Source organism: Leptonychotes weddellii, chromosome 1 (assembly GCF_054177405.1).
Source record: "Leptonychotes weddellii isolate Sample4059 chromosome 1, ASM5417740v2, whole genome shotgun sequence".
Taxonomy (NCBI): Eukaryota; Metazoa; Chordata; class Mammalia; order Carnivora; family Phocidae; genus Leptonychotes; species Leptonychotes weddellii.
In genome coordinates, this window is record NC_138369.1 from 46,723,371 (window position 1) to 46,745,480 (window position 22,110).

A 22,110-nucleotide genomic window follows, 5' to 3' on the forward strand; every position below is an offset into this window, starting at 1 on the left:
AACTCATATTTTTAAAAATATAAAAAAAAAACACTTTAGAAGCATCCTTATGGTAACTCTGCAAAACAAATTTACCAAGTTCAAGAACATCCTAGATATACCTTCAATTTCACCCTTATGACAACCATATTAAATGTCAATATAAGATCATTAAGGATAATCAAAATATCTCTTGGACCACTACATAAATATACTATATTAAAAGAAACACACATTCTGGACCTCTGAACTAGGGTCAGTAAAACTAAAGGTTACTTATTTTGGCAACCAAGTTTTGTTCTATAAAGTACCTTTAACAGAAAACAACTAAAAAGCCAAAATATATCTCCATCTCTGGATTATTCCTACTTTTCCAAATTCATATTATTCCCTTGACAAGAAAAAATATTCCCTTGACAGTGTCACCTACCTGACCCTAAATATACAGAAAACAGAGATGTCTATTGGTGTTCATCAAAAATTATAATTTTTCAGCTATTTTGTGGAAAATGGACATTATCTTACTACTTCTCCCAAGCAAATCTTTAGGTTTTAAATTTTGTTTACCTTTAAGTTTTTAAAATTCTAACAGTCATTAAGTCTTACTTAGTCTTCTATATTATCTATTCATTTCCATAGTTATCATTTCAGTTCAATATTTACAAAGGGCATATTTACACTATGACTACATCATAGTCACTGTACTTAATCCAGCTCATATCCTAATGATCTCCTGTGCTAGTTACTTCTCAAGTCATAATCCCGTATTTATTAATGTCCTGTCCATAGGACAGTCATCACCTCACTTCCACCTGCTGATCTTGGCCTAGGGGCACCACCTGGTGGTCAGCAATAGGAACTACCCCTCCCACCACCTCATTTCTTCCCCACTGGGAGAACAGTACTTCTGAGCTTTCAGGTTTTGCTCATAGCTCAACTAATTCAATCTTAGAGATCTCCCTTTCAGGAGTGCCTGGGTGGCTCAGTCACTTAGGCATCCCAATCTTGATCTCAGCTCATGTCTTGACCTCAGGGCTGTGAGTTCAAGCCCCACGTGGAGTCTACTTAAAACAAAAAACAAAACAAAACTCCCTTTCATATTAACAGAGTTGGATGCCATCCTGTCGTGATTAACCAAGGTGGCAGGGTCCCTTATTTATAAACCCTGGGTAATCCTCAAACTCTAAATCTACATATTATCTTAATCATTTTAAGAATGAGACTGAGACTGAGAATGAGAAAGAATGGGGTTTTTGAGAGCTAATTCAAAGATGGACTCCAGAAAGCAGCAGGCACTGAGCTCTCTGTGCCTCTGCCAAGTGTTGGCCTTGGTGAGAAGTCCTTCTGGGCATTCCCAGCCCCTATTCCACCTTGTGGAGATATGGGCCCAGGAAAGCAGCCTGAAGCTGCTTCTGCTCCTGATGTGCCAGCCTAGAGGCAGAAAAAGCACCTGGGGCAGTGCTACACGGGCCCTCCAGTATGGGGAAAGGTGACAGGCAGTACCTTTCCCTGTCCTCTGCCCACAGCTATCCAATTCTGTTTTATGGAAAATCCATATGTAGACCTGGAAATCATGATTCTATCAGGTTGGTTCAGCCTTTTCAGTGTGAAATCATCCCAACACTTGGGCTCTTAGCCACCAAACAGAGGGGATTACCAGGAAGAGTAATGCTACTTCCCCTTTCCACCCTACCTGCCTGCCCCAACCCTTTACTCTTTAATTTCCAGATCCAGCCAAGCATTACAAAAAAATTCTCCTTCTCTCTGTCCATACTGTAAGTAACCCACAAAACTTCCCTAACTGCAGCCTAATAAAGATAATACTCATTTTTCTAAATTCACCTATTAACAGGAAAATGATATAGTGAGCTCTGAAGTGATAGTAACCTTAACAGAGAACTAGGATGACTAACCTTGAACTTTCCCTTCGTTAGCTTCCAAAGTTTGCATCTACCTTCTCATTTCCCTTTAATTAAGCTTATTCTTTCCCAGAATAGCAAAAAAAAAATCTTATTTATTGTTACTGTTTTATAAAATAAGGGATATTTTAAATAGCACTGATTAGTATTATTTCACTATTTAGTTACCACTGTAATTGTGAAATAGTGTATAATATTTCACCTAGATTTTGGAGGAATGGAATTTTGGGGGCCAGTCTGGGAATCTACAAACCATTTCTAACACTGACATTCAAAGGACTTTTCCCATAGAAATAAACAACTGAATGTTGTATTATAAAGCTGGTTGATGCTTACACTACATGACAATAACTTCTCAGCTGAGCTCCCTGATACCTTAGCTGTTTTTTCCTATTTTATTCCATCTTGATCATAACTATTTAAAAAAATACATTTTCAACATGCAAATGTTTCAAAAATCCATACTGAGGGCTCCTTATTTCCAATCACATCATCCAAATTATTTAGTTTCACATTTATAATACTAAATCAAAGCCCTCTCCCCTAAACAGATTTTAAAAATCAGCTATACATAATTATGCACTCTTCCAATCTTCTTTCATTACTTCCTCTAAATGTTTTACCAGTCCTCATACTGGTTAGGATTAGGGTTCTAGGTAAGAAATAAAGATAAATAATACGCGTTCCTACCCCTCCAGAGACTCACAATTGGGGTTTTCTTTTGTTTCGTTTTTCTCCAAGAAGGAGAAAACTATAAAGTACATCTCAGGGCACCTGGATGGCTCAGTCAGTTAAGCATCCGACTCTTGATTTCGACTCAGGTCATGATCTCAGGGTCGTGCGATCAAGCCCCATGTTGAACTCCGCTCTGGGCATGGAGCCTGCCTGGGATTCTCTCTCCCTCCCACCTCACCTCCCATGCGCCAACTCTCTCTCTCTCATAAGCAAACAAATAAGCAAATCTCAGCTATTTTGAAACTTGAAATTTGCAGGTATTGTGTTGTCTTAGGATGGAGAAGATCTATACTTACTGTGCCTCATACTCCTAAGATATCCTCCAAGGAGCACATGCTCTATAAAGTCCCTGTCGGTAACATGACCCCATACTTAGCTCCCCCTTCTCTGAACTTCTACTGCCCTTAATTCAGTAACATCTGATTTTATATTGTTCTCTCTAGTGAAGCTTTTAACCACAAGGATGGGTTACAATTATGCTGTAGATACTAATCACCTCAGACCTCCTGGTGGTCAAGTGGAGCCTAGAGTGACTGGATCAACTACCCTGGCTATGAACATGTCATCACTTTACCCTGCTGTGCTGGACAGATATTTTAATTTTCTATGTGTACCATGAAAAATACTGGGAAGTACAAGTTTAATTTGTGGCATTTTCAAATTAGAAGTAATGACCTCATCTGAAAAATGAAGGAAATGAAACCTATGGAATTTAATTTGTTTAAGGTCACACTGATATTTAATAACAGAAACAAGTCATTCTCAGAATCTAAAACCACAGGCCCCTGACTTCTGGACTTGATTACACCACATTGCACTGTTTCTTTAGTTGCCACTTACATAAATTGTAAATCTTGCCACCCCCCAAGACTGTAAGGTCTTTGAGAATAAGGCTGTAACACAATTTATATGTAGCTCTCATAACTCTCAAAGTGCTAATCTCCAACTGAGGCATATTTTAAGAGATAGTTATTGGTGGAATAAATCTTGCAACCCCCAAGACTGTAAGGTCTTTGAGAGTAAGGCTGTAACACAATTTATATGTAGCTCTCATAACTCTCAAAGTGCTAATCTCCAACTGAGGCATACTTAAGAGATAGTTATTGGTGGAATAAAAAGTCTTCAGCATAAATCAATGTCCCATTTAATGAAAAAGACAACTTCAATTTCCATATTTAGAAATGTGTCTGAAGAGTATTAAGTATGTATATTCAAGTATGTACATAAATAGAATGTGAAAAAGTGGACAAATACACTTTGGGAGAAAAGGTACCTGAAACTATGCCTTAGAACAGGCAACTGACATGACTATTCTAAAAGCTACATAAAAGGATCTAAGATTGCTAAAAACAAGACAACTGGCTAAAAATGGAGTCACTTCTACTAAGCCCCACGTTATCAAACTGAGAATCTATTTACAGTTTCACCTCTCCCAGAAAGGTACTCTTAAACCAACAAATCAGGGATTACCCGATCACTATTAGTTAGGTAATCTGCCTGATAACTCCTGAGACTCCCTGCAGGGAAAGTAAACACAGCAAGATCAATCTGATTTTTGCCTAGTGAAACTTCCTTGTATCTAGTCCTTTCTGTCTATGAAACTTTGTACAGCTCTTCAGAGCTCCTAAGTTTCCTATAAGGGATGCTGCCCAAGTTATGAATTGTTGAATAAAGCCAGTAAGATCTTTAAATTTTACCCAGTTGAATTTTTCACAATGTGAAAAGCATTAACATATAAACCATACAACATAAATTTAATACACATAACTCAAATCCTCATTAGTAAGAACTGTTCTAAGTATTGTTCCTCACCTATCTGGCATGCACAAACAAGAGGTTATGACTTATTGCCTTGATGGGCATTATCATCCTCTCCCCTTAACAATGCCAAGAAAAACCAATTTCAATAAAATTTCTTTATAATAGAGGCTTTTGGAACCTTTCCCTTTGCTCTTCCCTCTGCCCAGCCTGCTCCTTAGCCAGGTATCTCTTGGTTTCCTCCCATCCTTCAGATATGCGCCCACATATCAAGGAGGTGCTTAAAATTTCCTGCCCTAGAATTCATGTCCCTTCACAACTGTCATATTTTATATAGATTTCTCACACTTTCCAAAATACAGCATTCATATGAAAATTTCTGAAAGCTGAAATGGCGTAAAGAAAAGAAGCAATTACCATTAATTTATATGAAAAAATTTTTGATCCCCCCCAGACTCAAAAAGTAACCTCTCTTAGGCTTTTCTGATACCCTAGGACACATCTTGGTAACAGATGCACAAAATAAATTGAGATAAAGCACAGATGCTCACAGTTCAAAAGCTATGAGAGCTTGATGCTGAGATGCTGAGTGTAGTTACCAGGAAAGGAGCTTGGCAGTGCTACTTTTACTGCTAGGGGTGTGCCCTCTGTAACTGCCCGCTGCAAAACAAACACTGAATGCCACTGTCACTTTTCACCTTTTTTTGTAAAAGCAAAATTCCTCTTCAGATTTTTTTCAGTTAGCCAAAACAAGCACTAACGTAGGTCTTTCATAAAAGCAAAAGTTTAATGTGAACTTTTTGAAAAGTAGGGGATAACTATTTTATTTACATGCTACTCCTCTTACTATACAGTAAACTCCATGAAGACAAATAGTCTTTGTTTTATTCACTCTTATATTCTCACCCCCTAAAACTGGGGGGGTCAAAGTATGGGCCACAGCCCAGACACTGTTCACCACAGCCAAACCCAGGTATGCATTTACATATTGTGGGTGACTGCTTTCATGCTACAATGCAGAGCTGCAAGAGAGACCAGATGGTCAAAAATATTTACTATCACTATTTACAGAAAAAGTTTGTAGAGCACTGACCAAAAACAATGTTAGGTCAAATACTCATAAACATTTACTGAGCAAATGTATGAAAAACAAACAATAGCAAAAAACTGTTTCTGATCCCAAAGTGTTTCAGTAACAGATATAAAAGAAGAGCACATAAACGGAGACATCACCATGGAAGCTTTTGGTGCACTCACCCAGGTTTGCACTTTCATCTGTACAATTTTTCATATTCTTCATCATATATTCAAAGAACAAAGTTGGCTAGAGCACTAAAATTCAGATAGCTGGGGTACCTGGGTGGCTCAGTCAGTTAAGCATCTGCCTTCAGCTCAGGTCATGATCCCAGGATCATGGGATGGAGCCCCACATCAGGATCCCTGCTCAGTGGGGAGTCTGCTGCTCCCTCTCCCTCTGCCCCTCCCCTGCCCCTGCTCTCACACTCTCTCTCAAGTAAATAAAATCTTTAAAAATAATAATAATAAAATAAAAATCAGATAGTTAAGTAACAAGCTTGTTTAAAATCACTCAGCTAGTAAATGGCAAATCCAGGACAGAAGCCTTTTTCTTCTTAAATTGTTTTCCATTATAATCAAGGAAATTTTAAGGCGATAATTATTTACTACTCTTCAATTTGAGGATGAAGTATAAAATCTGACTTAATAATCTTACAAGTAATCTGAGTGTTTCAAAGTTTGACTCACCACAAAACAATGATTATATGTAAAAACTTGAGGTAACCAAACTATTCTGAATTTGAAGTCCTCCTTTCTCCCCTAATTCTACTGTCCATTTCTTCCCTTATGTTATCACTTTATTTTTAAACATTAACAGTATCCTAATACTGAGGCACACTTACATACTACATTAAAATTTCAAAGCATTTACTTAAATAATCTCAATTTATACCATAAAATGTATACCTGACTTCAGGACCACTATGAATATTACCATTGCTTCAAAATATGGCCTATCTCTAGCCTATGGTCATGAAAACACACATTCCATAGCCATCATAAGCTTTTATTCTTTCACTGGGTCTTCCATTACAATAACTTAATAGTTTTTCTAAGATATTTTATGCTCTTGCATAAAATTTACATCAATGCTCATTATTCCTTTCTTCATAGAGAACCCCTCTCTTGCTAATCAACTCCACTTACCTTCTAGGGAATCCTATTCAGGACCTTCAAACTGATCATTGTTATTCTCTTGCTTTGATCTGACTGCTCTATTTAAGGCTGCTAAGACCCTGGTTTCAGCCATCATAATTTCTTGCCTAGATTCTACAACAGACTCCTAACCATTCTCCTTCTACCCTAGACTCCCTGCAGTCTACTCACATGGTAGTCGGAGTGATTCTTTAAAAAATAAGTCAGATGGGGGCACCTGGGTGGCTCAGGCAGTTAAGTGTCTGCCTTCAGCTCAGGTCATGATCCTGGGGTCCTGGGATCAAGTCCCACATCAGGCTCCCTGCTCAGCGGGGAGTCTGCTTCTCCCTCCGCCTGCTGCTCCCCCAGCTTGTGCTCTCTCGCTCTAATAAATAAATAAAATCTTTTTTTAAAAAGTCAGATTATTATATCACTCTTACGCTCAAAACATCCAATGGCTCTGCATCTCATTCAGTCCTTACAATGTCTATGAAACTCTACCTGATCTGGCCATCTGTGACTTCTCTGAACTATCTCTTACTACGGTGCCAGGCTCACTCAGCTTTTTCACACTGGCCTCCTTGCCATTCCTTTAACATTCAGGCAGGCTCCCACCCTAGGGTTACTTCATCTGCCTTGAATACTTATCCCCCAGATAGCCCGCCACATGACTAACTCCTTCTCTCCTCAAGTCTTCACTCAAATGTTACCTTCTCGATGAGGCCTACCCTTATCATTCCACTTTACAACTGCAACTCACCTCCCCTCCATACACACTCTTGATCTCTGTTATCTCATTTTTTTTTCGATAATACTTATCATCTCACAACATAACATACAACAAATGTAATAAATGAATTATACGTTATCTCCTTCAATACAAAGAAAACTCCATAGGGCAGAAATCTCTGCCTGTTTTGTTCCCTGAACTACCTAGAACATTGCCTAATACATAGTATTTAATAAATATTGATGAATGACTAATAAATATTGATGAATGACTGAATGAAATCTTACTCCGTTTCAAAGATTTAGCCATGTACATTCTCAAACTCACTAATTAGATCTCCTTTCTTGCTCCCATGTCTATTTACTACTAATTCACTGAACAGATAAACGAAGGGCAGAAGTATTAGGCATAGGGAATATGAATAAAATACCCTGTCCTCACGTAACTCTTGTCTTCACTTCTACCATCAATTCCCTGATCTAAATTACTGTCCTCTCTCACCTGGACTGCTATAATAGCCTGCTGGCTCATCTATCTGCATTCCATCTAAATCTACTCCAATCCACTCTCCATGCTATAAGCACAGTGTTAGTCTCTAATCACAAAGTTCATACTGCACTCTCCCTGCCCCCAAGCCTTGCTTAAAATTCTTTGATGCTACTCATCCTTGTAGGTTGAGAAAACCTGCTTAACCTTGTCTGCAAACCTCTGTATGAACTGCACCTATCTCTCCAGCCTTAACCAGTATGCACTTGCATGCATGCACACATGCCAAGTATATACACCTGCCATTCTATCCTTCATATGCAGCATAAACTCTTCCCTTCTAAGGGCCTTTGCACCTGCAGCTCAGCTACCTCATTCAGATAAACCTCAGTTTATCCTTTCAATCTCTTTCATTTCCTCAGGAAAGTCATACCCTGACTTCCTTAACTAGGTCAAATGTCCCTATGATAGGCTCCAGTAGCACTTGTCACAGTTGAAAATTTAGACTTGTTTTGAATGATTGTTTAATATGTATCCCCATCTGATTATAAACTCCATGAGAGCAAGAATCACATCTGATTTTGCTCATCATAATATCCACAGTGCCTAGCACATACCAGATAATATATATTTGCTGACTAAATGACTAAAAGCATTAACCATAATATGGAAATATGAAACCTTTAGAAGAATAAAAAGTGTGGGAAACAAGTGCTATGTTCTGTATGAGGCAGGGAATGGCATGAGGTAAATAAGTGCACAAAGGCTAAAGCATGGAAGGCCTTGCATGTCATTTTAAGGAACTTTCTTTACTCCTCACATAATGGTGGAGTCAGTGAAGGGTTTTTAAGCAGTGGAAATGGCATCATTTACTTTGTGTTTTAGGTAGCTCTCACAGGCTACATGCAGCATGGAGAAAGGATTTGAAAGGGCAATGAGATGGATGGAGGCCCAATCTAAGGCACGAACTTAGCAATGGAGAACAGGGGTAAATCTGGGGATCGTGTGATTGAGGAGTGAAAGAGATCAGAACAACTCTTAAGGTTATTCTATGCCAGAGTAACTCTTAAGGTTATTATATGCCAACGTGGGTGACTGGTGGCTCCAGAAAGTCAGATCTAGTGATTCTCAAACTCATGGGCTGATTGCACTAGAATCATCTGGGGCCTTGATTTAAAATAGGGTTTTCTAGGCTCCATACCAGACCTTCTAAATCAGAAATTCTGGGCGTGGGGCATAAAAACTGTATTTTCAACTAGTGTCCTAAATGATTTCTTCCATATTCACACAAGTTTGGAAACAACTAAGACAGAAAACATACTAGAAGATAAAAAGGTTTATGAGAGATGATGATGAATTTAAATTTGGAAATGAGGAGTTTGAATTACCTATGCAGATAACCAACAGACAGTGAGATAACTAATTCTGAAGATCACAGGACTGGTCCAGTTGGAGACCAGTATTTGGTAGAAGATGAAAGTATGACAGCACCTAAGTTCACAGAAGAGTGAAAAGAGTGGTATGGTTATGGTTAAAACTCCAAAGAATGCAACACTTAAGATACAGAGAAGAGGATTTGCTCATTATTCAAAAAATACCCTAAAATGCTATTTCTGCATGAGATACTTGAATGCAAAATGGTGTCCTACTAGATGTTGGGAGGGATATCAAAGTTAAGACGCGGCACCTCTTACAAGCCCTGTGTACAGTTCTAAGCCTTCTCTCAACCCATCAGCCAAAATATGACAGGCCATATCATTCAAGTCCATACACCTTGAAAGAGTATATGTTTACTAAGAAGACACAAATTCGTTTTATTCCCAAGAGTCTTTAACTTAGAGAAGATCCTTACTTTCCATTACCCACACCAACATCCTAAAGCCCTTCTTTCAAATCTTTCCCAGATTCCTCTGGACAGAATTACTCCTTCCCTAAACACACGTTTTTATATTGCTTGTGGCACTTAACACATTCTATCTTGTATTATATTGTGGAGGCAGCAGAGTGTTACAGAAAGAGAACTAGCCTACAGAAATCAAAAGCTTCACTCCTATTTACAAGTTGTGTGACCCTGAAATCACTTATGCTTCCTAGTTTGTGAATTAATGACAATAAGGACCGTCATTACCATCTAATAAAATTACTAAGAAGATCAAGTGAGATAATTTATGTTAAAGTGCTTTATTAAAATTCATAAATTACTGGGGCATCTGGGTGGCTCAGTCAGTTAAACTTCTGCCTTCAGCTCAGGTCATGATCCGGGGTGCTAGGATCAAGCCCTGCTTTGGGCTCTCTGCTCAGCGGAGAGCCTGCTTCTCCCTCTGCCCCTCCCCACTGGAGGAGTGTTCTCTCTCTCTCTTTCTCTCTCTCAAATAAATAAATAAAATCTTTTTTAAAAATGCATAAATTACTTGCTCTTCTATCTGTACATATTCTCTTTCTGGCTAATTCTAAAAATCTTAAGAGACTGGGATCAAGTGTTATGTACCAAAATGTGCACCACAGCATTTATCAGAATATCTTGCATATAACAGACATTCAGAAGTTTGGTCAAGTATGTTGAATAGATGATATGAGAGAAAAAAGAGAGACAAGTTTATACTCTCATTCCAAAAACGACCTGAGGCAGCTGACATGCATGTTTCTTTGACCACTCTATTAACTATCCTGCCAATAAATTGTTTTCCTTGTTCATTCCCCTTTCTGAAATAACCCTTTTTTCTACCCCCACGTACTCACATATCTAAATCCTATTTCTCCTACAAGATCCAAATCAATGCAGCCACCTCCTACTCCTTCTCTAAGCTTTCTATTCACTTCAAACCAAAAGGATCTTTCATCTTCTCAATTTGTCCATACACTTATCATACAGATAGATACTGCCTTTTTTTTTTTTTTTTAAGATTTTATTTATTTATTTGACAGAGAGAGAGACAGGGAGAGAGGGAACGCAAGCAGGGGGGAGCTGGAGAGGGAGAAGCAGCAGGGAGCCTGATGGAGGCTCCATTCTAGGACGCTGGGATCATGACCTGGGCCTAAGGCAGATGCTTAACAACTGAGCCACCCAGGCGCCTCGAGATACTGGTTTATATTGTTTGCTATTTCTCTAACTAGACTGTAAGTTCACTGAGTCTAGGATCAGAAAGTTTTCAGATACTCTGGACAACTTTAAAGGTGAAGAGTAAGTATAATAGAAACAATCTTATGTAGTAGCCATTTTTAAAAATCTGAAGGATTTCAGAAGGATCTGAAATAAGACTATCTTGTGTATGAAATGCTAACCCTGAATTTTCATAAATTTAGTGCCAATAGCTGATTGTTTCTTTTTTTTTTTTAAAGATTTTATTTACTTATTTGACAGAGAGAGACACAGTGAGAGAGGGAACACAAGCAGGGGGAGTGGGAGAGGGAGAAGCAGGCTTCCCGCCAAGCAGGGAGCCCGATGTGGGGCTCGATCCCAGGACCCCGGGACCATGACCTGAGCCGAAGGCAGACGCTTAACCATCTGAGCCACCCAGGTGCTCCTAGCTGATTGTTTCTATCATATTATCCATATAGATGAAGTTTACATTTTAAAGTACAGAAAGTAAAAGTACATTCTTGGATCTCCCAAATACTCAGACCAATGTCCAGCATATTAAAATGGAGAGACCATCTGGTATGGTAGGTAAAAGCAGCTTTTGAATCAGACAATGCCTAGAACACAGGAGTTACTAAAACATATTCATCAAAATGTAAATGTAAATGGCCTACATTTAGTATTTAAGTTCTGAAACCATGACATACTTTCTCTATGCCTCTGCTACTTCATCAAGAAAAAAAAAAATAGGGCTGCTGTATAATGTGTTTAATATATTGCCTGCCACATAATAAGCACACAATGAACATAGCTATCACTATCATTACTACCATTCCTAAATATCTCTTGATTAATAAGTATTTTGTATATTATCCTACATAAGAAATTACAATGGAAATTTAAATACTTTCATTTCTCTATCTCCTACTCAATATATAAAAATAGTTACCATAAATTATGGTATTACAACAAAATATGTTATTATGTAATCAGTAAAAATCTATAAAAGAGTATTTATGGGGGGGCGCCTGGGTGACTCAGTCAGTTAAGCATCCAACTCTTGGTTTTGGCTCCGGCCATGATCTCAGGGTCATGAGATCAAGCCCCATGCTAGGCTCTGTCCTCACTTGGAGTCTCCTTAAGTTTCTCTCTCTCTCTCCCTCTGCCTCCCCCGAACTTGCTCTCACTCTCTCTAAAATAAATAAATCTTTAAAAAAAAAAAAAAAATTTATGGATATCTAAAAATGCTCAAGACAGAATTTGAATCAAAATAGACATAAAATTATGCATTTAGTAATAAGATTCTGGTTTTATTTTAAAAATAATCTTAATGGAACTAAATTGAAATTTTCTCCTATATATTTTTTCATATTTAAGTAAGTACTATATTAAGAACACACACCAAACTACTGGCAATACTTATTTTTGGTCTTTCCTTCTTTTACTTTCTGCATTTTCAATGTTTTCTACATTATGTTTTTTTTTTTTTTTAAAGATTTTATTTATTTATTTGAGAGAGAGAGAATGAGAGAGAGCAAGCACATGAGAGGGGGGAGGGTCAGAGGGAGAAGCAGACTCCCTGCCTAGCAGGGAGCCCGATGCGGGACTCGATCCAGGGACTCCAGGATCATGACCTGAGCCGAAGGCAGTCGCTTAACCAACTGAGCCACCCAGGCGCCCAAATATGTTTCTTTCAAATTCAAAATATTTAACTTTATATAACTTTCAAATCACAAAACATTTACAGAAAAAATGGCCTTTGTGAATTTGAAGATGATCCTTTAAGTGATATAATCTGACCAACTATATATGGCATATATTTATTAAGTGCCCATATTATTTCTTTTTAGAAAAGAACACATTTCAAATATTGCAGCAGACTGGATGTGTAATAAGATTTTTCTGTGGGAGGGCGCCTGAGTGGCTCAGTCGTTAAGCGTCTGTCTTCGGCTCAGGTCATGATCCCAGGGTCCTGGGATCTAGTCCCACATCAGGCTCCCTGCTCGGCGGGAAGCCTGCTCTCCCCCTCTCTCCCACTCCCACTCCCACTGCTTGTGTTCCTGCTCTCGCTCTCTGTCTCTGTCAAATAAATAAATAAAATCTTAAAAAAAAAAAAAAAAAGATTTTTCTGTGGGAAAAAGACATACACTGGTAAATCCAAAAAGGAAGGGAATGAGAACCTTTCTGTTCAACATGTCATGATTGTTCCACCCAGGGTTCATTTCCATCATGAGATCAAAGCCATGCTTTTTATATATTAGGCACAAATAATACTTGCCAAATCTGAATTTTAAAAAGGAATCTAGCTTAAAGGCCAAGAACCTACTTTGAAAACTAGACTGGTTATGTGGCAGATGGCTAAGGCAGAAGCAGGTGGCTTTCAAACACAATGGATATATTGGAAAATCAATTCAACATGTGTCTCTAGGGTTATGTTTGTACACAGGTACATGTACATGCACGTCTATAACAATGTTAACATAGACAGAAATATCAGCGTATGTAAGCAATTATCACCAGTATTAAAACATTTCATCCTCAGACATGAGTTTAAAAAAAAAAAAAAGATACAAAAATAGAGAAGCCAGTATTTAGAATTTGAAACACTCTCATACTAAGATACAACAGAGTAGAAGGTCTCCAGACTAATCTCCAATTAACCAACTTGCCATATCATTCTTAAACTTTCCATTTTCTCTGAAAGATATGCAGACTTTATATTCACAGGATAATCAATGTTCATGGTTGGTACACTTCCATATACATCTTGCTCCCACATCAGTTTGTTATATTCACTATAATTAAACAGTTTAATTAAATACTATATAAACCAATAAGATAAGAGTATAAAATAAAGGGCTGTTGTTTCTATGAAAACTAAGGTGCTTTGGAAAGACTCAAGAAAAGCACATTGCTTTTTTAAAAATGAATTTCAAGTGGGCAAGGCCTTTCAAGGCCTTAAAATCTAAGGGTCTTGGGGGAAAAAAACCTAAGAGTCTGTCCCACGCTGCTTCACAAGTATCACCAGGTTATCACTCCACTTTATAAAAATTTTTAAACTGGAAATTATAGTCCATGCAATGAGCACAAGAAAAGTATAGAAGTCCAATCAGGTTTATATTTTAAAAATTTAAGGCCTTGGTTTTAAGTTAAAGTAATTAAAAATAGAACCACCGTAAGATCCAGTAATTGCACTCCTGGGTATTTATCCAAAGAATACAAAAATACTAATTTGAAAACATATATGCACCCCTATGTTTGTTGCAGCATTATTTACAATAGCCAAGTAATGCAAGCAGCCCAAGTGACCACTGACAGATGAATGGATAAAGAAGATATGGTGTATATATACACAATGGAATATCATTCAGTCATAAAAAAAGAATGAAATCTTGCCACTCGCAACAACATGGACTGATCTAGACGGTATAATGCTAAGCGAAATAAGTCAGTCTGAGAAAGACATGTAGCAAATCATTTCACTCATATGTGGAATTTAAGAAACAAAAGAACAAAGGAAAAAAACCCAGATTCTCAACTATAAAGAACAAACAGACGGTTGCCCCGGTGGGGGCAACAGGTGAAACAGGTGAAGGTAATTAAGAGTACCTTTATCTTGATTAGCACTGAGTAATATACGGAATTGTTGAAATCACTAAATTGTACACCTGAAATTAATATAATACTGTATGTTAACTACACTGGAATTAAAATTTAAAAAATGAAACTGGTGGTTTTGCTTTAAATACATGTATTAAAGAAACAATTTTTAAAAATGTTCTCCCTTGGCTCTCTATGAAGTTTTGTTTGTTTTTTTAAGATTTTATTTATTTGAGAGTGAAGAGAGAAAGCACGAGGCGGGGAGGGGACACACAGGGACAGAGGGAAAGGGATAAGCAGACTCCCTGCTGAGCAGAGAGCCCAACTCAGGGCTGGATCCCAGGACTCTGGGATCATGACCTTAGCCGAAGGCAGATGCTTAACCGACTGAGTCACGCAGGCATCCCTCTATGAAGTTTTTCAAAACAATGTAAATCCATACAATATGCTTTACGTATAATTTTCTTTTTAACATAAAAGTCTATAATATCAGAATCACTGGTAAAAAAATTTCTTAGGGACGCCTGGGTGGTGTAGTTAAGTATCCAACTCGGTTTCGGCTCAGGTCATGATCTCAGGGTTTTGAAATGGAATTTAGCGGGCGCCTGGGTGGCTCAGTTGATTAAGCAACTGCCTCCGGCTCAGGTCATGATCCTGGAGTCCCGGGATCGAGTCCCACCTTGGGCTCCCTGCTCAGCTGGGGGGTCTGCTTCTCCCTCTGACCCTCTTCCCTCTTGTGCTGTCTCTCATTCTCTCTCAAATAAATAAATAAAATCTTTAAAAAAAAAAAAAAAGAAAGAAATGGAACTTAGCGTCAGACTCTGCGCTCAGCATGGAGTTGGCTTGAGACTCTCTCTCCCTCTGCACCTCCCCCTTGTGCTTGGGCATGCGCGCACTCGCTCACTCTCTCTTAAAATAAATAAATAAATCTTTTAAAAAATGTCTTGGTTGGGGCGCCTGGGTGGCTCAGTTGTTAAGCGTCTGCCTTCGGCTCAGGTCATGATCCCAGGGTCCTGGGTTCGAGCCCCACATCGGGCTCCCTGCTCAGTGGGAAGCCTGCTTCTCCCTCTCCCACGCCCCCTGCTTGTGTTCCCTCTCTTGCTGTGCCTCTCTCTGTCAAAAAATTAAATAAAAATCTTTAAAAAAAAAAATGTCTTGGTGTTCTCTGGCACAGATTAAGACGAATTATATAGTTGCACTGTTAGTTTTCATTGTCCACATTTTTGTCCTTTGTCAATGACCAAATATCTTTTTTATTTCAAAGATAGCTATTATGCACATAAATATATATTACTTTTCTTCATCTGTACCTTTAATTTTAATGATCTGAATCTTTATTCTCATGATTTTGTTATTCTGATGGATATGTTATCTGGACAGGCTTAATTCTTGAAGTGATTTACTGTCCATTACTTGTTTGCTTGTTTTTAATGTCACATTTAAATAGGAGAGGTTTAAAGGTACTCGATTCAATATTTGGATTTCCAAGCTAAATATCGAGTAAAATAAATTTACCTATGCCAGAAACAGACACAGAATTAAGAGACTGACTAATCATCAAAACCTTAAGGAATACATAAAAGTAAAGCCAAAAAACAGCAAGATGGTAACTTACAGGGCAGACTTGGCCCATAAAGGTGTTGTTTGGCTTCCATAATATGTCAAAAATCACGAGATTACTAAGCTATCTTTCAAGTTTCTCTTGAAAAATCAGAAGGTCTGGCAAGACTGGGCTCATAGTCCTAAATCACAACAATCAACTAAAGCTAAGACGACACTGCCCCTTTAGACAGCACTTACACTCTTCAGTTTGTCCAAGTCACGTAACATGAGTTCACTCACTGTCACTACCTGCCTGGCTACATGTACCTGTTTTCAAACCCAGCAGAACTATATCTTCTGTATGCCTCAACTAACCATAACTAAGACATGGAAGTTAAAGTTATATGAAAAGAGTGGCGCCTGGGTGGCTCAGCTGGTTAAGTGGCTGCCTTCAGCTCAGGTCATGATCCTGGGGTCCTGGGATCGAGCCCCACATCCGGCTCGCTGCTCCCTCTCCCTCTGCCTGCCACTCTGCCTACTTGTGCTCTCTCTCTGTCAAATAAATAAATAAAATCTTTAAAAAAAAAAAAAGTTATATGAAAAGAGTTTCCTCTAAATTTGTTAAGCCTAGCTGTCCCATCCAGGCAGACCTAAAAAACCTGTTAATATTAAGAATAAATTATAGGGGCACCTGGGTGGCTCAGCTGGTTGAGCATCTGACTCTTGGTCTCAGCTCAGGTACTGATCTCAGGGTCATGAGATAAAGCCCCACATCAGGCTCCACGCTCAGTGCAGAGTCCACTTGTCTCTCTTCCTCTCCCTCTGCCTCTCCCCCCATTCATGCACTCAGGCTCTCTCAAAAAATTTTTAAAATCTTAAAAAAAAAAGTAAATTTTAAGAACGCATATGCTCCACTACAGAATGCAAAAGTACATTGAATGCCAATGATGTGGTACAGTGTATATGAAAATTATAAGCAATTTAGTATATATCCATGCTAAGCACAGAAAAACCCAGATTCTAGAACTTTCTTGCCTTCATTAATGTAAGAAAGTCAATTCACGTGCAAAACCAAAACAAGAACAAACAAAGCATCTTTGCTCCTCTACCATAAAACTGAGCCTTTTAATACATAAAAAACACATGAAGGATACTAAAGGTTTTAGCAAAAGGGTAAAATAAAACAGAAGAGCAATATGTTAGGAAGCAAACAGGAATATAACTATAAGCATCCATTCACTTGCTAGAATAAATATTATTCATCCCATTTATTTAATGAAAACAAAACTATTTTTTACCACAACTTTGAGGTACTTGCTGAGATACCTTTTTTTAGTTACCAAAGGTAAATGTGGAGAATCCTAGCTCAAAGAACAGTAAGTTAGCAGAAAAAGGAAATCTAGCACACTTACCCGCTCTGCAGTTGCCTCATCCCCTGGTAGACATGCAGCAGCAGCAGCACAAGCTATTTCCATCATAGCAGAGCTGGTTGGAGCATCAGTTGTGGATGAAGACCTGGGTCGGCCTGTCTGCATAACAGTTGCCATCTCCTGGCCAGATTTCCTGTTGATTTGGGGACTTCCCTTTGGGGCCTCTGGTTTGCCCCGCCTACTATGTAAGCTTGTCCCTCTCTTCATCTTGGGTGGCACTCGGATCTGCTGCAGGACACGATTCAGAGCTGTGGGGTGGGTGGGGACACCATCAATTTCAGCACATGCGTTCTGGCTTTCCAGATCCATTTCAGGTTCTGGATCTGCCTGAATTTGTTGCACATCGTGTGGAGACACTGATGACCTCCTGCGCTGGTGCTGGAAGAGATGCTTCAAGCCTTGGCCAATCACATTAATGTTCTCCAAAGCATTGTGGGTCATTTTAGACAACTTTTGTTCTGATTCTGTCTGCTTTCTGGCCTCTGCATCTTGGGATTTGCCTCCAGGATCAGGGTCCTCATATAACTGTTCACTGCCCGAAGGCTCCATCAGTAGACTTAATATGCTTATTTGCAAACTCAAAAACTTAAACACACCAAGACTGTCAAATTAGGTAGGCATTTGCTTCAACAGTAACTACACATGCAGCTGTGAGACGGAGGCTTCATGCCTATCTAATGTTAAAAAAAAGAAAGAAAGAAAGAAAAGAGCCTCTTATTATAAATCCATGCAAAATCTCCAGTGTTAAAGAAAAACATGCCACTAGCCAAACAAATAGGCACTATCATTAAGCAATCTTTAATCAGAAGATTAAAAGAGTTTTCTAGATAGTGGGTAATGATTATTTTCTAGAATAGGAGAAAAAGCTCAGAAACAAGTACACAGCAAATGAAATCAGCAATGTTTAAAAAAAAAAAAATCCCTACAAGTTTCAATATATGAAGAATTGGATACTAAAGGAGTCATCTTGGAATGGAAACCATAATAACAGTTGACAGAATAGCCATTACTTGGGAAATCAAGAGGGAACAGACCATTCAATACGTACAGTGTAGCTGAGGCAATTTAATTCCTCTCACTCATAACCACAATTAAATGTCCATATGCTGGAACTCAGCAAAATAAAATCAAAGAATAGTGAGAAGTGGATATCCCAATCCAGCTGTATATGGATTTTAATGAAAAAGAGGAATTTTTTGTTACCATTCATATTTATCAAGTTCAATGGTAAATAGGGGTGATAGGCTTGCTCTATTGAGAAGAAAAAGGAAATAAATAAAAATCTTGTAAGCTGAATTCTCTGAAGCACAAATGACCGTCTGGCACCATATGAGCAAATGATCCACACAGACTATGTCTTCAGAGAGACTAGAGCTTTACTCAGTACCAGCTAGCAAGAAAAGAGATTCAGAGTCATTCCAGAGGTGGGGAACAGGATGTAAGATAGTTTACATCTCAAATGGACAAGCGTTGGACAGTTGGAGTCAGTGTCCACCCCTACCCTACCCTGCAAAAAAAGAAGAGAGATTCAAAGAAATCCCTTTCTCTGAATAGTGTCATTGCTGACAGAAGTTTTCCACATATCCACACAAATTCAAAAACGAAGTAACACAGTAACTGGGTATGAGGGAAGAGTAGAGAAAAAGGTCAAAACACAACCACACACCAATATTAAATGCAGGAAATTAAAAGGAAGCTGAAACTAAGAGATGTAAAGTCAACATAACTGCCATGGTTATGGAAATTACATGCAAAAAAAAGAGGAGGGAAGATGGTAGGAATGAGATTTTTCTTAATGGAAAGAAATAGGTAGTATTTTTTTTATTGAGTTTTTGCAAATATATAAATTTGTATTAATGCACAGAACCTGCTAGAGAGGACAAAATATGGTGTGGGAAGTTATTCCCCTATTTTCCCTCAACCTTTTGTTCAACAAGCTTTAAAACTCCGTACACTACCATGTACTTTGAACAGCCTAAGTCACTACCAATGAGGCCCCTCATGTTGTGAGGATATGGAGACTCCTTGCCACCACGTAGCCATCATAAATTAGCTGGATGTAAGAGAGTTCACTGTGAACTCAAGGCTGCTGGAGTTCAGAGGGATTGGCATGCAAACCTGCTAGGGTCTTCTTCATGGTAATTACTCTCAGAAGACCTTACCATGTATATGGTACTGTTACTGTGGCTCTGCTGTCCATATTTTTTTCATGCCTATTTCCCCACCTCCTGACCTCTTCATGACTCAGGAGCATAAATGCTGTGACAGACTTAAGGACATTTATCTCTCACCAGTACCTTCCTACTTTCTAAATACCACAAAATTCTTTGCTCCCAAACTAGTCATGGGAATGGGAAATTTCACTGCCTTCTGCTCAAATTCTTTGTGGCCACACTGAAATGGGGCTTCTTACCCTTGTCCTAATTGTGCACTGCTTTTGTTTTTTCCTCTTCCCATTGGGGGAGCCAAGAAAGAATCCCTTAATCCTTATTAGGTTAATGATTATCTTGACCTTTACTGGAGTTTTCTGGGGCTCCTTGAGGGCAAAAATGTTGCCAATAGTACATGTATTTAATTATACAAACCTCCCCTCATGAGTTTGTAGAGCAGACTAATAGTTATTGAATTATTTCCACTCTGCAAAGCATTAAGCTCCTCAGAGAGTAAGAGTTACATAACCAAGATAATCCAGTAACTAATCTCTTCTTGTACTGGGCAATTTAGACCCTAAGAAGATGTGAGGATGTGAAAGCAGCAGACTGACAATAAGGAAGTAATTTACTCTTTTCCTTATTTGTATTGTATTAGCTAAATAATACAACTGACTTTTTTGTTTTGGGAAACAAAAAATATAAAATAAGTTTTCCATCAGAGTAAAAGATACCATGATTAAAGGAATGGTATCAAGGTTAGCTGGAAAACCAAATGACCTACTTGTCTTGTATAAAGATATTATCTGTAAACTTGTTTCTTTGGGCAGTGTTATAAACTAATCAAGCGGGCACCTGCTTATTAAAAAAAAGGAAAACAGTACATTTTAAATGTCAGTAACTTCATTTGAGATTTCACTTGCATTTGTACATCATTTTTATTTTCAAATAACTGGAAATGATTGATTACAAACAAAAAATGCCAGCATTCCTAGGAAAACCTAGAAATAGGGTGTCAAGCCAAAGCTTACACAGGCCACCTATACAGCTGCAAAGGTTATATACTAGAACAGTAATGAATTCTAGGATTTGTAAAGGCAAGACATTCCTTAACTGTACTAACTAGCAGAGGCTTACTTGGCATGGAACCCTAAAGAAACCTAAATTGAGCTTTAAATATCAAGTTGTAAGGTAAGAATTTTGAAAAACAACCTGTTGCACTACCTCTACAATGTATTAGTATTTACACTTGTAGCTATCACCTGCATTATTGCTGTGATATCAACACAAACAAGAAATATGGCCAAAATTTTGAAGCTTGCTAAAATTTTCTGTAGGCCAACAGAAAATCTTTAAGGTTACCTCTCAATATACACCAATTATTAAGGAAGGTGAAATACTGTGCCCAAAATACCAAAGACAATGATGATGTAATAATTAACTATAAAACTGCTGACAGTAAGAATGCAAGCACTAATGAATTCAGTAATGTCAAAGTTTTTTAGGACTCCCCTACTTTCTTCTTTAAGACAGCAAATTCAAATGAGTAAACAGTTGCTCAGTTTATAAAACTCTCCAAATAATAGTATTGAGATACCTGGTTTAACACAAAGAAGTTCAACCAGAAAGTTAAAGTGTGCTTTCGTAAGAAATGCTGGCTTCTCTTTTATTCACTCAGCTTCTCTGAAAAGTAAAGTTCTTATAAGTAAACTAGAAAAAGTAGACAGAGAATAGGGAGCAAAAGGGTATGGGGAAAAGGGACAAGGGGAAGGACTACAAAGGAGGGAAAAGAAAAGGAAAAGGTAGCTATTTACAGAGCAGGCATTTCAGAGAACTTTATTCAATTCTCAGAATTTTTAACAATTTTTCTACAACAGTTTCACCAAATATTACACCATTACTTCACATTCAAGAAACAAGCTACTCCAACTTATTATCAAGGATAAATTTAAAAGTTGTTTTAAAAGTCTGGCAAATATTTAGGAGGGTGCTCTGGAAAACCATTCAAATTAATAAATTATCTTTTTTTTTGATACAGTGACCAAAGCTTTTTGGTTTGGCTATGAACCAAGTTATTTTACTAACCATAAAGAGTTGTATACTTGCCTTTATCACTCTTCCTCAAGCACTTCTAAGGTGTACAGGAATCCTTTTAGGACAAGCTGAAAAGCAAACATTAAGAATTACAAATGGAAAAACTTAGAGGGGAGAAGTTAACTATAATATTTACACAGAAAAAATTGAGTTTATATATAACAAATGTTAACATTTATCTCTCACTGGTAGGAGTAGGATAGTTTTTTCTAGTATTTTTCAGTATTTTCTAATTTTTCAAAAATATAATCAAGAAAAACTATAATCAACAAAGATGATATTTTGGAAAAAAGAGTGTTCACTTGTTTACTGCACTTAAGGAAGTGCAGATGTCATTAAACAGCAATGAATATTTTTATACTATGATACTGAATTAGGAATGTCTATTAATTCTAAA

General features: G+C 37.9%; 1 protein-coding gene across 3 annotated transcripts in view; it reads right to left on the minus strand.

Annotated features, from left to right (window-relative positions):
• The window catches only part of TMCC1 (transmembrane and coiled-coil domain family 1), a 218,687-nt gene that overhangs the window by 141,263 nt on the left and 55,314 nt on the right, over positions 1-22,110 (minus strand). The window contains exons 2-3 of one of the 3 annotated variants that reach the window (XM_081801658.1): positions 21,726-21,781; positions 17,452-17,717 (exon numbers count right to left, since the gene is read on the minus strand). In XM_081801658.1, the coding sequence (XP_081657784.1) occupies positions 17,452-17,676 (225 nt within the window). In that variant the 5' untranslated portion in view covers positions 17,677-17,717; positions 21,726-21,781. Of the gene's footprint in view, positions 1-17,451; positions 18,144-21,725; positions 21,782-22,110 lie in introns of all 3 variants that reach the window. The other 2 variants (XM_081801648.1, XM_081801639.1) reach the window with 2 other exon arrangements.